General features: G+C 46.6%; 1 protein-coding gene across 1 annotated transcript in view; it reads right to left on the bottom strand.

Annotated features, from left to right (window-relative positions):
* The window catches only part of PIWIL4 (piwi like RNA-mediated gene silencing 4), a 64134-nt gene that overhangs the window by 32734 nt on the left and 14240 nt on the right, over positions 1–17160 (bottom strand). The window contains exons 6-8 of the mRNA XM_075548722.1: positions 16813–16893; positions 14776–14973; positions 7926–8037 (exon numbers count right to left, since the gene is read on the bottom strand). Of these exons, the coding sequence (XP_075404837.1) occupies positions 7926–8037; positions 14776–14973; positions 16813–16893 (391 nt within the window). The remainder of the gene's footprint in view (positions 1–7925; positions 8038–14775; positions 14974–16812; positions 16894–17160) is intronic.

Below are 17160 nucleotides of genomic sequence, written 5' to 3'. Positions count from 1 at the left end.
ATTGTTGTTTAGTTCACTTATAGCATATTATGCTTAAATGAGGCTGGCACATTTTGAATTTCATGCATTTAGTTTTATCCTGTTAAATACAGATATGATTTTATTACTGTTTTGTTGAAAAATTATGTATGGCTACAGAGTTGTGTAAAGGTATCAAGTTGACAAGGGGTGGTCTGAAGTAGTTACACAATTCCATGTCAACTTGATAAAAAGAATAAAGAGGTGGGGTCTAGCCTGTCAATCAGGTCACAGCCTGATTGATCCCTTTTTGTGGGCCAGTGAGAAGAAAGTCTTGTGAATCTAGTGGTGGTAGAAGCATCTCAGCACTGGGTGGGTCTCCACATGATTCCTCCAGTTCCAGGGCGCTGGCTCCATCAGCATAGCTCCATGTGGCTTGTCAACAGGAATGTCTCACAGGGAGACAAAGCAGAGAGTCTATGTGAGTTTGGCCTCCATTGAGCTATTTATTTCCGTAACACCACCAAACGAGGTATCAAGCTGCAATCTGATTGACAGGCTAGACTCCACCCCTCCGCACGTTGACAGATTATGTGACTGCCACACATACACACAGGCATAAGTGGAAATTAACACTGAATATACAACACCAGGGACAATAATAACAAGGAGTTTAAAAAAGAAAATGTTCTGAAATTGATGGTGGTAATGGTTGTTCAACTCTTCTGGATAAGATTGAACTATTGAATTGTATGATAAGTGGATTCTGTCCCGATAAAATTGCTTTTAAAATAAATAAAATAAGGACCCTTGTCCCAGGCCCTATAAAAGCCCGGGGAATAAAGAGTTGGGGCTGATTCCCTTTGGGCGCTGGGTCCCCGCTGAGCTGGGCAGCAGAGGGAGGAAGCCCTAGCTCAAGCTAGCAAATAAACTCCTTTTGCTGCTTAAAATTAATTAAATAAATGAATGAATGAATAAATAAATAGATAAATGACTGAATGAATGAATAAATAAATAAAATTGGGGGAGTGGGGAGGAAGACTGATGAAGAATTGATACATTTGAATTAAGGTGCTGGCGAAGAATATTGAAAATACCATGGACTGAAAAAAAGAACAAACAAAGCTGCTTGACAAAAGTACAGCCCGTCAGAATGTTCCTAAGAGGCAAGAATGGTGAAAATGTGTCTCATGTCCTTTGGACATGTTCTCAGGAGAGACGGCCCCTGCAGAAGGACATCGTGATTGGTGAAGCGGAGGAAGGCCTTCGCCGACGGGCGCAGACAGCAACAATAGACTCACCCATAGCAACAGCTGTGAGGAGGCGCAGGCCCCGGCAGAGTTTCGTTCCATCATATGTCGCTGTGACTTAACAGCCCCTCACAACAACAACATGGCTAGGATTCATCCCCTAAGGCACGGGGACCTCTGCCTATTCAATCATTCAGGACTGGACCCCGGGCTGGCTGGTCCAGTGAAGCAATCTATGCCTAGGTAGTCAGGGACAAGTCAGAACGGACTCAATGGCAACTAACAACAACAACAGCTGTCAAGGAAGGCTTCATGAACTTGGGAAGCTTTCAAACGGGGACCTTCAAGAAAAGATGGACACAGAACAGGAGAGGGTTTTAAGGCCCAGAAGCAGCTCAAGGAAGAGGGCGCATCCTCTGTTTAGCTGGAGCCCAGCCAAGAACTCTAGCCCACACACCACTGTCACCACAGCCCTAAGGGCATTGTACCACCCCCTTTGGCCCAATCTTCCTGGCACTCGAAAATATTTTTCATGACATGATAAAGAGATATAAAGGTCATGATGGGCTGTCTTCCACTTGAAAACTGGGTCACAGAGAAACTTAATGCTCTTTTTCTGGGAACAGAGAGAAGGCCGCTCAAGAAATTGGCACGACTTAGGATTTCTCTTCATTAGAGTATGCATGCAGTGAACCACAACTCAATACCATAAAGTTACTGGACTTTTCTCACGATTCCCTTCCCAGAATGCAATATGACCCAAAGTTCATCTGTTCAGAAAAGAACATTCCAATTATGCAGGAAACTAGTCTATATGTTTAATAAGCTTTGGGCCTAATAAGCAGACATTTGTGGAGCACATTATATGCACAAATGCTTTGCTAAGCACGATGGGCCAGGATAGCCAGCCTTCACCCCTGCTGTACAGGGAATGAGTGTTCTTGAAACAGATGTGATGCGTGGCACGGGTGCTTACAGAGGTGAACAGCCAAGTCTTCAGTGGTTGTGACAGTGTGGCGGTCACATCATTTCATGCCATCTTGCAGCTATGTAAAACTGTAGGGCTGGTAGTCACCTGATGGTGCCTCCTTGTGGGCGTGGCCTTCTCATAAGGAAGGTCCTGGGAACTCCCCTTCTCTCTTTACCTTCACCTTCCTGCTGGCAGCCCCTGGCTGCTGCCAGAGACCTGATGCTTTCACCTCCATTGGATCCACATGACTTTGCACCCACCAGTCTGTAATCTTCCTGCCTTCTGCATCATTGCATGTGGCTGCGTGACTCTGAAGAAGGACTTATGGACTTGAGTTGGACTGGGCTGGGCTGTTTTCTTGATATATGATTGCTTCTTGACATAAAGCGCTTTCTCATACATGTATGAGTGGTACTAGATGTGTTTCTCTGGTCCACCGACCTAACACAGGCAGGAAGCAAGCTCAGACAGGGCTTCAGAGTGCTGTGATGTTTGACCTTGAAGCCAGGAGACAGACTTCGAGTGCACATGAGCAAAGGTGAAGGAGTGTCTAGTGATGAGGGAGTGAACTAGGGGAAAAGCAGTTCAAGGTGTGTAACAGGAATGCTTCAGGAGAGGAGGCTGCCAAGATACACTGGCATCAGACTGGGTGATTCCAGAGATGCACAGGGGAAGACAGAGGAGCACGGGGCGGGTTTCTGCTGTTTCCCCAGGGCTCACAATGGGCAGGCACCTAGCTAAACGCTCTGTAGGCATCCTCTCCCACAGTGCTCACCAATTCTTCGCCATTGAGCCTGCTCGGACTCACTGTGAGTCATTAGCGTTGTCGTTTTTAGCTGCCACTGAGTTGTTCCTGATTCGTGGGGACCTCATGTGTGCAGAGCAGAACTGCTCTGTGGGTGTGACTTAAGGAAACAGATTGCCAGGCCTTACTTACAGGTGCCCTTTTTAGTACTTAAGTGCTTAACTGCTTGTGCCACGCAGACACTACACAGATGATGTGCCAGGTTTAGAGTGATAAGTCTAAGGCTACGTGGCCGCTAGTGCCAGGATCACCTTACACCAGGGTCAACACACTTTAGTGTAAGTTTCCGAGAGAGCTCTCTGGTGGCAGTGAGGATGACAATTTACAGTGGGGCGAGAAGACCCTAAGAGGTGACCGCCGTGGCCCAGGCAGGAAGCAGTGAGGTCCTCCATGAATGGCCTCCTCAGTCCTCAGGATAAGGAGGAGGTGGGTTCCAGAAACAATTCAAGGGTAAAGGAAGCAGAACTCGCCTTGATCACCACGGAATGGGGAGATCAAGGTTAAAGAAAACAAAAGGAAAGAAGCAAAAGGATTTCTTTGCCAGGATGCAGGATTCCGAAGGAGGAGCAGGAGTGGGAGAGGCAATGAATTCCGTTTGAATCATGTTAGTTTGGATGTCTGCGGGGCATCTCACATTGGTGCAAAGAGGGTGTGAAGGTAGCAATGAGAATGCAATGGAAGGATGAGGGCAAGGCCAAAAACACTCCCTTTGAGCGGTCTCCGCACTCTTAGAGGAGGGAACCATGATGATGTGGGGCGGGGGGGGAGGGGGGGACAGGGGCGGGGGGGGAGGCGCAGCAGCCACTGCCATCAGGTAGCGCCCACTCATAGAGACCCTCTTGGGCGGGGTAGAACCGCCTTGTGGGTTTCTTAGAAAGATTTCATCTTCCTTCCTCGGAGGGGCTTGTGCTTTTGGACTGCTGATCTTGCGGGTGAGCAGCCAGAACATTGCCACGAGGCCACCAGGAGGCTGAGATAAGCCAACCTGATGCCTATTGGAGAGCCACCAGGGATGTGTCACGACAGGAGTCTAGGGGACAGCAGTGCAGAGAGACAGGGGTGGTCCCTGGTGCCACAGTCCCTGAAGAGAAGAACAGTGGCAGGCTGTGATTGCGATAGTTATTTCTAGAGCAGCAGGGTCGAAGCCCAGACTGCTGTTGCTGTCGGGTGCCCTGGAGTCCGTCCTGACCCCAGCGACCTCCTGCGCCCCAGAAGGAAACACTCCCCAGCACTGCACCATCCTCACACTTGTTCCTGTGCTTGAGGCCATGACAAAAATGCGTGCGCCGCAACCTAAATATGCTGCACAAGACCTCCCCAAAATATTATAAAGCAAGGCCAAGCCCATCGCTGCAGCCATGGTGTCAGTCCATCTCCTTAAGAATCTTCCTCGCTGTCGCTGTCCCTCAACTTTACCAGACAGGTTAGCTTTCTCCACGGACTGGTCTCTCCTGACAACATGTCCAAAGTATGTAAGACAAAGTCTCCCATCCTTGCCTCAAGGAGCACTCTGGCCGTCCTTCACTCAAGGCAGATCAGTTGGTTTGTCCTTTAAGCAGTCCCTGGGACTTTGAATACTCTTCACGAGCACCACAACGCAAATACATCGATTCTCCGTTGACCCTCTCTAGGCAATGTCCAACTTTCCTATGCATATGAAGCAATGGAAAAGTACCACGGACAGACACACCTTAGTCTCAAAATAACATCCTCGCCTTTTAATACTTTAATGAGGTCATGTGTAGCAGATTTACGTTACTCAGCTTCCGAACATTGACTGTGTTCGAATCAAACGAACATTGGTTGTGGATCCAAGCAAGACAAAATCCTTGACAACGTCACCCTTTTCTTCAATTATTTCCAATGTTGCTAACTGGTCCAGTTGTGAGGATTCTGATCTTTCTTACATTGAGTTGTCATCCACATGAAGGCTACAATCCTTGATCGTCATCAGCAAGTGCTGCAAGTCCTCTTGGATTTCAGTAAGCCAGGTTGTGTCCTCTGCATATCTCAGGGTGTTAATAAGCCATCCACCGATCCCGAGACCACAGTCTTCCTCATGTAAAAGAAAGGTCTCTCGTTATTTGTTCGGCATACAAAGTGAGTTAGTATGGTGAGAGGATATAACCCTGTTGTACACCTTTCCTGGTGGTAAACCATGTAGTATTATTCCCTTGTATTGTTTGCTAAACTAGCTCTTGATCCATGTGCAGATTCTACATGAGCACCATGAAGTGTTCTGAAATTCCATTCTTCTCAAGGCTATCCATATTTTGTTATGCTCCACACAGTCAAATGCCTTGGTATAGTCAATCCAACACAAGTACACATCTTTCTGGTATTCAGCCACAATTCAGCGGACATCAGCAATGATCTCCCTCGTTCCACGTCCTCTTCTGAATCCAGCCTGAACCTCTAGCAGCTCCCTGTCAGCATATTCCCACAACCATTGTCAGATGAGCGGTGGTAAAATTTTACTGGCATGCGATATAAGTGATATTGTCCTATAGTCTTTGGAATGAGTACCAATAAGGATCTCTTCCTGTCAGTGGGCCAAGGAGCTGTCTTCTAAATTTACTGCCATCGGTGAGTGAGTATTTCGAGTGCTTCATCAGCTAGCTGAAATAGTTCAGTGCTGAGAACTTTCTATCGATTCTTGGAACCTTGTTTTTGGCCAATATTTTCAGTGCAGCTTTAAAGTCTTCCTTCGGCTGTTCGTTGTTGTTTTTCTGCTCATGCACTCCCTCCTGAAATGCTCTTTTTTATTCTTCAGAAAAGAGGGAGTAAAGAGAGGCCTGGTGCTGATGCAGGTGACCTTCTGAAGGACGTAGCTACACTCCTTCAGAAACAGGACATGGCTTTCCTTCCTTTCGTTTTATATTAAAAGATCATTTTATTGGGGGCTCTTTTAACTCTTATAACAGTCCATACATCAATTGTATCAAGCATATTTGTACATATGTTGCCATCATTCTTTTCTAGACATTTACTTTTTATTGAGTATCTACCAGGTGCAAAGGCGCCTTGGTGGTGTGGTGGTTATGTGTGGGCTGCTAACCACAAGATCAGCTGTTTGAAACCACTAGCCCCAAAAAGTTACAGTCTCAGAACCCACGAGGGCAGTTCTACCCTGCCCTATGAGGTTACGCTGAGTCGAAACCAACTCCATGGCAGTACATTTGAGTTTTTCCTAGATGAAAGGTTCTAGCACTGGGTATGCAGAAAGAAAGAGCTGAAGGTTCAAGCTGAAGGCCCAGGAGGAGCTCTGACCATTTGAAAATCCCCCAAGGTCATCAGGTGCCGCTCAATGCAGGGAAGGGCGCCCAAGGGAGAAAGGCAGAGTCTCTGAGCAGAGTACTGAAGAGGGATTAGTGTTTGACCGGTTACAAAGAGAGATCCAAAAAGAGGAAGCCACGTGGTGGTGTGTGTGCAAAGTACATAGGGGAGTAGTTAAATCAAGGAACTGCCGAATGCCAAGTTTAGCAGAGTTTAAGAAGGGAACCAGGAAGTGGTAAGAGATAAGGCTCAAGAGGCAGGGAGTGCCCAATCTTAAGGAGCCTTGTACACCCTGATACATGAGCTTCGCTATGGTTCTTAAGGCTACTGGGAGTCAAGGAAAAACTTCAGAGGAGTGGTCTTATCAGATAGGATTTTAGGAGTTTACTCCAGGAAGAAGGGCAACAGGTGCCAGATGGAGTGCTGGAGACAAGCAAGGAATGCTGGGGACCGGAGGGAAGGGACAAGTCAAGGAATTCTGAAGGCAGAAGACTCGGCCTCATGGTCAGGGAACTTACTACACTTGGAGAAGGAAGGATAGTGACTTCTTGAGCTGAGGAAAAAACTAGGGATAAAGAAAGCGCATGGTGTGTGTGTGTGTGTGTGTGTGTGTGTGTGTGCGTGCGTGCGTGCGTGCGTGCGTGTGTTCAGGCACTCACAGACACACTTTAAAAGACATAACACCCGATATGAAATGTAAACTCTGCTTATATACATGTACAATGCTGGAAACACAGTTTTCACATTCATGAAGTACAGAGTTCTGGGTTCCGTGGAGGTGGAGCTGGCCCACGCCAGTGGCCACCCTGAGACGATCTTTGAACCTCAAACCCTGAAGATGCTCGTCTCGAAGACGTCATCTTTAAGTCAAAACTCAAACAACCGTGTAACTAGTCAAGAGTGTTTTGCTGTGAGTCTTGAGCTCTTCTAAGAATGATCTGTGTGCAGTCCGTGTCAAGAAACACAGACGCCACAAGGCAGTGGGGGAACTATGAATGATGAGTAATAATATTTTAAGTGTTCTTCAAGACAGGGTTGCATGAAATCCTGCTGGCCTAAATGGCTTTCCCAGCAATAAACTGGAGTAGGAAAATCTTCTTGGACTCTCAAGTCAAAATGTTATCCCACTTTGCAGGTTGTACATCAGGTTGCTATGAGTCGGGACCAATTCCAGGGCCGGGAGTTTGCATTCTAGAAACGTGAATCCGTCATGTTTTTGTTACATGATAGCACTTACTGGTCACCAGATGCTGCTCTGTGGACTTCACACACATTAATTCACTTCACCCTGTTGTTGTCAGGTGCCACCGAGCAGGCTCGATCTCATAACCACCCGATGACAGCAGAAGAAGCACAGCCCAGCCTCCCAGGCACCCCTCTGCTGGAGCTCACTGTTGTCATTGTGTCAGTCCATCTCACTCACTGTCCCTCCACTTCCATCCTTAGATACCGGATGACACTGCTATCGTCCAGGTCTTCAGATGACGAAACTGACATACACAGAGGTCTAGCGATTTGTGAGGCCACGCTGTACGTAGTCACTGACAGGCAGGCACCAACCCGCAGCTACGCTCAGGACTGCGTGTGCCTGCTTCTCAGAGACCGCACAGTGGCTGTGAGGGAGAGCTAAGCAGACAAGCTGCCAGGCAGCTTTCACTGCGCCTACCTGCTGGTAGTAATCCACGTAAGTGATCTCGCTGCCGTCCCGCTTCTGAAAGGTGTGTGTGGGCTTCACAGACCAGTCAATGTCATCAATGCGATAGGTTTTGTTATTATATCTGGAAAAATGAGTGACATTTGCTTTTAATACTCAAACTCATACAAGGTCAACTGCTATTGCACCAACTATTCGTTCCAAGGGTCTCAAAACCAAACTCACTCCCGCTGCATCGATGGCGACTCACACTGACCTGGTAGGACAGGGTGGCACTGTCCCCTGTGAGTTACCGAACCAGTAACTTTTTAAAAAATCATTTTATTAGGGGCTCGTACAACTCTTATCACAATCCAGACATACATCAATTGTGTAAAGCACATTTGTACATTCCTTGCCCTCATCATTTTCAAAATATTTGCTTCCCACTCAAGCCCCTAACATCAGCTCCTTATTTTCCCCCTCCCTCCCACCTCTCCCCTCCCCCCTTGCTCATGAACCCTTGATAATTTATACATCATTATTTTGTCATATCTTGCACTGTCCGACATCTCCACCCGCTTTTCTGTTGTCCGTCCCCCAGGGAGGAGGTCATAGGTAGATCCTTGTAATCGGTTCCCCCTTTCCAACCTACCCTTCCTCCATCCTCCTGGTATCGCCACTCTCACCACTGGTCCTGAAGGGAATATCTGCCCTGGATTCCCTGTGTTTGCAGTTCCTATCTGTACCAGTGTACATCCTCTGCTCTAGCCAGATTTGTAAGGCAGAATTGGTATCATGATAGTGTGTGTGGGGTGGAGGGCGGATGAGGAAGCATTTAGGAACTAGAGGAAAGTTGTATGTTTCATCGTTGCTATATTGTACCCTGACTGACTCGTCTCCTCCCCAAGACCCTTCTGTAAGGGGGTGTCTAATTACCTACAGATGGGCTTTGGGTTCATTCACAATGATATGATTTTTTGTTCTGATGATGCTTGATACCTGATCCCTTTGGCACCTCATGATCACACAGGGTGGTGTGCTTCTTCCATGTGGGCTTTGTTGCTTCTGAGCTAGATGGCTGCTTGTTTACCTTCAAGTCTTTAAGACCCCAATGCTAAGTCTTTTGATAGCCGGGCAGGCACCATCAGCTTTCTTTGCACATTTGCTTATGCACGCATTTGTCTTCAGCGATTGTATCAGGGAGGTGAGCACACCATGATATGATTTTTTTGTTCTTTGATGCCTGATAACTGATCCCTTCAGACACCTCATGGTCACACAGGCTGGTGTGCTTAAAACTAACTCTTTATGGGAGTAGAAAGCACCAACAGAACGGATGAGAACATCATGCCCTGTGATCTCCTCTTCTTATTGGTAATCAGTGAAATAGTTGCCATCAAGCCAACCCCCACTTCAGGCGGCTCAAGTAGGTCAGAGCCGAGTAGGTCTCACAGGATTCTACATAGGTGATTTCTCAGAAGAAGGTCACCAGGTCTTTCTTCTGCCTCACTTTTGGATGGCCTCAAACCTGTCCCTTGGCAGCTGAGGGCTGGGATCACTGGCACTAACCAGGAATAACATCAGGTCAAGCGTACGTAAGCGTCCAGAGGAAAGAGCAATCCTCAAAAGCTTTCCCCTCCGCTTCTGATGTCACTCAAATGTTCTGAGCTTCAGACCACTTTTTCCTGGTAAAGATAATCAAGGGAAGGCCAATCAATGAGGCGATTTGGTATCCCTAGGACGCTCCCAGTGAGGGCTGGGTCTTAACAAAACAGCAGAGCAAGCCAGCGCCGACCCTTCCGAGCTCTCATTCTAAGCTCCTTCTCCCTTTCAGCTGTGTTTCTGGTTGGTGCAAAGATTAACACGATGGCTACTGTTAAATGGAGCAAAAATGAATCAGGTGTTTGAGAAACTAGAATTAGAGGCTGACTGGATAGTGTCCCGAATCTTACAACATCATGGCAACTGAAGTCTAGCTTTCTGAAAAATCAAGCCATCCTCCTGGACCAATGGGTTTCCAACAGGACTTCCACCCTTATAGGCTTATCGGGTTCCATTAAACCCCGACAACCTTTCAATAGGAAATTGTACAGGTCAATCAGAAGTAAGTTTGTTTCTGGGTTTTCTATAGCCAGGCAGTCACTGCAGCTACTTGACAGAGTGAGTGCCTCTTCACATGTAGTTTGGTGCTACCTGATTCCTGAATCTTCTGCCTGACTAAAGCTCATCTAGTATATTAATTTGATTGTTGATTCAGTTTCTTCTGCCACATCCAAAGGGTGGAGGTTTGAGACTACCCAGAAGCACTTGAAGGGACATTGTTAGTGATCGACTGCTAAAGAAATTCTCCAAGAAAACCTCATTACCATCCATTTGATCCATGATAGGGACCCTCTAGAACAGGGCAGGATTACCCCTGTGGGTAACAAGTACTGTAACTCTTTACAAGAAGAGAAAGCCCCATCTTTCTCGCTCGGAGTGGCTGGTGGTTTCGAATGGCTGACCTTGTGGTTAACATCCCAACTTGTGAACCACTAAGCTACCCAGGCTCAGCCACTGAAAACCCTATGGAACACAGTTCCACGTGACAGGCCTGGAGCCAGTCACCAGGGCTCAGACTCAATGGCACCTGGAATTCGCTTCTCCCGCAGCACTGTGTGGAGTGAAACGATCCTCGCGGTGCTCACGGAAACCTCCAACGCAGGTTTCTCCAAAGTTCTGTGTTCCTTACAAAGTGACTAAGTATGTGGAAAATCAATCCACGGTGGTAGCCTCCTCAGCCCAGGTGGCATGGGATCCAGTCAGGCTCACCTCCCAGCTGTGGTCTCCAAAACACACCAGGCGGAAAAGCATACGCTTGAGCTGAACTTTCTACTCGGGAGGCCATGCGATGCACCTCTGTTGCACTCAGTTCCATGTGCTCTGGAGGCGAACTCCCGGCATTTGGAGACCCCATTTATAGAGAAATGATGTCAAGAGACAGGTAACATAAAATCGCTATAAGCACAAGTGCTATGGGAGTAGAGTGGAGGCGGAAACTTCTCTACTTATTCCAATTGAGTGGATCGGTGGAAGCTTTGACATTTGAGCTAGGCCTTCCCAAAGAAGTAGCTCAATGGGGCATATTTACAGTAGTTTTATCTGTAATTGTCAAATGCAAGGGCAAGTAAAGAAAGATATATTACTAGGATTTCAGTCCATGTAAGTGCGGGTTTATTTCAAACAGAGCCTGGTTAAACACAGCATGTGAACAGTGAGCAGATGCACAGGCAAGTTCTCTCAGTCATACACTTGTCTTTAGCTCCTTAAAAAGAAGACAGCCAATGAAAACGATGGCTTCCAAGGAGAGAGGCTGGGCCAGTAAGTTCAAGGGAGAGGCGTCAGCTCAGAAGGTTATGGTGCCTTTCTTGGGTGGAGGGGAGCCAAAGGGGTAATCTTGATGGAAATTTTCAAAGGACACAAAATGATGACATGGTTTTATGACAAGGAAGTTTTAAGAAAATGAATTCATAACAAAAAGTTAGGAAAGTTGTGCCAAGTAATTTTTCCCCATCACAACAGTGCACCTGCTCGTTATTTGATGGAAGCCAGGGTTGGCCTGTGAGCAGATCCTGGGGAAGCTGTCCGCCCTCCACTCTAGAGCCCGAACCTTTCTCTGATGGACACTTGTGATCCCCAAACTCCAAGGACATTTACAAGGAACTCCATCTGAGCCCTTTGAGGACGCCCAAGCTGCGTGTCGGATGTGGTGTCAGCTGAAGAGGGCAGAATTCTGCAGGGAGGAGTTGAGAGATGGGCACATAACTTCAGGAGTGGGTAGAGTGAGATGGAGCTTATACTGGGAAACAGAAGCTTCCCATTTTCTGATTTTCCTTTACTAAAGGTATTGAGGATTTGGGAAAAACACTTTTTACCTGGCCCCTCATATTGGAAATGACCAAGATGCACCTCAACTGGTCAATGAAACAGCAAATGATGGTGTATCCATACAATGGAATCCTATTCCGCTGTAAAAAGCCACACATGGACATGGAGAACCCCTAAAGGCATATTGGGAAGTGAAAGAGCCAGTCCTAAAGAGTCGCATGCTGTATGACGCGTACTCTGTGACATCTGGGTAAGCCGGGACTTTAAGACAGTAAAAGAATCCCTGGTTGCTAGGAGCCTGGGGGCAGGGAAAAGGGATGACTGAGTGGATCGCAAGACATTTTTTAGAGCAGTGAGACTATTCTGCAGGCTGCTGTGATGGACACACGGCATTATGCATGCATCAATGCCCACAGGAATGAACCGCAGACTAAGTCCTGATGTAAACTCCGGACTTTGTTCATGATGACCTATCAAAATGGCTCATCAATTGTAAAAACTATAACTTATTAGGCACATGAGAACTAAGGTGCAGGGTGCCACCTCTGTGCGATTTTTCTTTTGTGTACACTGGAGCTTCATATACACTGAAACTGCAGCGTTGATGACCACCTTAGATTTGCGAATGATTGTATCATTCTTCCCTGAGGCGTGTTCATACTGCCACGTTATGGGGGCAAATGAACAGGCTTAAGAGAACATTCCCTCCCACTAAGATGTAGTTTTTCCTCATCCCACTTCCTCCCTAGGTTTCTCATTTTCATCCTTCTTTCTTCCTTTGCTATCTACTGCATTGCCGATCTTCCTGCCTCCCTCCCACTGAAATGAATGTCTCTACCTTCTAGTTAGTCATTTTTCTGTACACTTAAAACTGCTCTAGCAATAAAGTCTATTGAAATTTGAGATGATAATACATAAAAGGTAGTCTACTTTCTTCACCACACCTGGCTAGAGCATCCATATCGTCCATGTTTCCTTCATGAGGGCGAGTATCCAGCAGGACCATGTTGTCTAAACTAGCCTTTCTTCTACCGGAGCTGGGATTAAGGGAAAGCCCAAATCCATTCCTGTTTACTTTCTGCCTCTGGTTCACTTTAGAGACATCTTTGATATAGTGTCTGGGGTTTTAAAGGCTTGTTTTCAAACAAGCAGCCATCTAATGGAGACATCAACTAAGCCCACATGGAAGAAGTACAGCAACAGCCATGATCAAAGGATTGTAAATTATGTAATCCAATTCCAATGGAGTTTAAATTGTGAGGTTCTGTCTGCAGAAGGCTATGTATAACAATGGAAACCGAAAATACCTTTCAGGATCTACACTGAGATCCGGTAACTCCCCCCTGACTATAATCGACGGATGGAAATAACCTGGTTACCAGACAGAGAGTATTTTAGTGACAACTATGTAGATTAAAATGATAACTCTGACTTGAGTGGTTAAAACCTCGTCATTTGATCTCCCTTTTGATACACTTTGTGCTTGATCTGGATTTAATATTTTCTGTCTTTCTTTTTCATATTGAAGTTTATCTCTATTGTATGTTATCATTGTAGCCTTCTTGACTCTCTGTAATGTACTTTTCTGTTTTTCAGTATATCAAACCCCAGGATAGATGAATCTATAGACAATCACTAGAATCAGGGTTCCAGGTTAGGTAGGGGAGGGGTGGTGGTAATGGTGAGCTGATAACAAGAAGTACAAGAAGGAAGAAAATGTTTTGAAACTAATTGTGGTCGTGATTGTACAACACTACTTGATATGATTGAACTATGGGATGGTCTGATGTCTGGACTGGGTCCTAATAAAATGGTTTGGGAAAAATCAAGGTAATCTATACACACAGTGGACTGTGATTACGCCATCAAGAAAAAGACTGTTCTAAGACATACTGCAACATGGATGAATTGAAGACATTATGCTAAGTGAAATAAATCAGTCACACAAAAGAAAATAACAAAAAATGAACGGCCCCACTGGTATGGGGTCCTACAGCAGGTAAACGCAGCGAGACAGAGGCCAATTAGCCCACAGCTGGACTTAGGTGAGCATGAATTATGGGAGCGTCTCTCTCCATGACTTGGACACCAGAAGAGCTAGAATCTACATACGAGATGGTACCTGACGACCGCCACCAACTGCTCTGAAAGGAATCATATAGAGGGGGCGGCGGGAGATGGTGGAATGGAATTCAAAGTCATAAAAAATACCCCGCTGACTGGTCAGAATAACCCACGATTTGAGGTCACAGGGGCAGCATTTACCCCAGGACGACATTCGGAAGGATCGGGAAAGGAGGAATGGAAACAGGAAACGGGGAGGAAGTGGGAGAAGTGAAGCTACCTGGTGATGGGGATTGCAATCAGTGACATGATGCCAAATGTATATAAGTTACTGGGTGGCAATTGAATCTGTTCTGTAAACCTTCAGCCCACTCACAATAAAAAGTGTGTGTGTGTGTGTGTGTGTGTGTGTGACTATCCGTGACTAACGGGCGAGAGGGAGCAGAGGGAAAGGGCTGACTCAAGAGGAGCCAGGTGTCCGTCTGGAGTGGGATAAGCATTGGGGACTGAGTAGGGATGCGGCTGCACACACAGAGAATGTAGTGAACACGTCACTGCGTTCAGGTGTGGTTAAAACGGGATGTCTTTTGTTAATCCTATTTTATCACAATGAAGTTTGGGGTTTTTATTTTAATTGGGAGGAAGTTTCAGACAGAGGTACCAAAGTATCCAAGGACGAAGACTGAAAGTGAGAACAAGAAGTGTGTGGGCGGAGAATGTTGGTGCAGGGCGAGAGACCAGATAAACGGTGGCACGTGCCCAACTGTGCGCAGTCCTGGATGCCAGGACTCAACTCTACCCAAGGGAGAACAGCCAGGCCTTCCAGACCAGTGCACACACTGATGAGGTCCGTGCAAAGCGCGGCCATGCCCTGACGCTATTCTGAGTCCCACAGCCCCCACATAATTTACCCTCGGAAGAAAACTGTATTCAAATGCAGGCTTCTTACCGTGTGAGGACAACGAGGCCCAACAGCGCTTTCTCACATGCCTGGGGAAAGGCGGCCGCCCCGGTGCTGTGGTGGAGGGAAGTCATGAATTCCAGAACAGTCTCATTCCGCAGGACTTTGTAGCGTACGTCGGCACTGAACAGCAGCCTGCTCTCGAAGTGGGACACCGAGATGGCCAGCCCAGGCCAAAGGGACAATCTTAAAATAATAAAATAAAATAAGGTAATTTCCTACCAGAAAAACAGTACACTTAAAACAATAGTGACTACATGCTTTTGAACTCTCAGGATTTGGCCAGAATTTTCTTTAGTCTGATTTCTTTCTGGTTATATTTTTAGTTGTAGGAGTGCTGGTGGGGTAGTAGTTACATGTTGGGCTGCGATCCGCAAACTCAGCAGTTCCAAACCACCAACGGCCCCGCTGGAGAACGACAGGGCTTTCTGCTCCTGTAAACAGTGACAGTCTCACTCAGAAACCCACAAGGGCAGTCGGACCCTATCTTATGGGGTCACTATGAGTTGGAAATGACTCAATGGCAGTAAATTTAGGGGATTTTTTTCAGTGTCTTTTACACATATATTCAGGATTAAAACATTCCTGTAGAACCAAGCCCACTGCTACTGAGTCGATTCCAACGCAGTGTCCCTATGTGGGGGTTTGTCGCTGAAAATCTTTACAGGAGCAACGAGTCTCCTTGTCTTTCTCCTGGTAGGTTTGATCCAATGACCTTGTGGTTAGCAGCCCAAGGCTTACCTGACAAGGTCACCAGGGCTCCTTTGAACAGAGCTCCTCAGTCTCGACACAACTGATGGTCGGGATGGGTAATTCTGTGCACAGGGCTGTCCTGTACAATGAAGGAACTTTAGCACCATCTCTGATTTCCATTAAATACCAGTCGCACCCTTCTACTGTGGCAATGAAAAATGTCTCCTAATGTCTGTCAGATGTTCCCTCTAGGGCCACATCACTCCTGGCTGGGACCCACAGCTGTAGGACTGCCATTGTAGACTGATCTGTCCCCACAGGAAAACCTCTGCACTCCGAGAAGTGCACTCCCGGGGGAGAGGAAGATGGGCTCGAGAAAAGACTGAGATACAAGGTGCGAATACACAATGCGACACGAAAACCGTCTCCTCCCCACCTTTCTAAAGGCCACGGGCCAAAAAGCGCTGAATAGGAAATGGCATGGAAGAACCGAAGATTCCATCTCACAGTCCTGTGGACCTGACGGACTGACCAAGCACAGTCACCCTCACTGAGCACAGACCACCGCTGGGCCTCCACCTACGGCTGGCTGTCCAGGTGGAGAGACACGTGAAGGGTGCATTCATGCACAAAACCTGACACTTTGAATTCGACCCTGAAGCCAGTTCGCTTTTGCTCCATCTGGCAGGACAAAGACCACCCACCGTGTTTATCTTGGTCTCTCGGTTTCTGTTTGCCTTTGAGGGAGCAGTTATTTCTTCGCCTTTAGCTTGGAGAGTTGAATAACCTATTTAAGATGGATCTGACTACTTTCCCCAGCGCACCTGTTCCCCAGGTAGCATCAAAATTCTGTTTCTAATGGGTCTCCCTTTCACTAGGGGAGGGAAGCTCCTCCGCTTGACCTCGGCTTGACGGAAGATTTCTTATTCACCGTCCTGCCTGTGCTAATTCCCGTTCAACAAGAAATGAGAAAAACTGTACATTATAAGATAATGTGCAGTTTAGTTTCATTATTATGCGGCACACACAGAAAATTTCATTTCTGAGTTTCTTCAAGAACTCGTGATGATGACAGTAAGAGATGACATGAAATAACAAACATTCTGTTGAGCACACACTATTCTGATATGTGTGTATGCATATATACGGAGCCAAAAAATCTGCCAATCTCATAGTTACCATTCTAGGGGAAACCCTGCAAATTATAAAAAGCCCATTACATTTCACACATGGAGTCTCCCGTAGGCGGCAAAACCGTACAGCCGTGCGGTGCAAATGATGCTACTCATGTTACAATAATGTCAGAGTAACAGAAAACATAAACAAACCCACTTGTGCTGGGGGATCTCCACCGGCTCTTTAGGATCAAAGTAGTTCCGTCCAATTTGGTACATGGATAGCTTTTTTAGGATCCTGCAAGTATGTTTTAAGAAGCATCGGTCAGTAGCAGTCAACGTCAGAAGGCAAGGTTATACAAGTGCTGAACATCGTGATAAACGTACAGGGGAAGTACCGAACCGCAACCCTGATAGCACGGATACACATGAAGACATACAGGAGAGGCCTTCAAAAGCTCCTGGGGAAACCCCCTTATCGTTCCATTTCCATGAGCATTTTGAAGGACCCTTTGTAAGACTATTGCTTTTCATATCTGAGAACGGTTTCACGGAAATGCTGCCA

This window comes from Tenrec ecaudatus, chromosome 4 (genome assembly GCF_050624435.1).
Source record: "Tenrec ecaudatus isolate mTenEca1 chromosome 4, mTenEca1.hap1, whole genome shotgun sequence".
NCBI lineage: Eukaryota > Metazoa > Chordata > Mammalia > Afrosoricida > Tenrecidae > Tenrec > Tenrec ecaudatus.
This window is presented reverse-complemented; position numbering and strand designations above follow the sequence as displayed.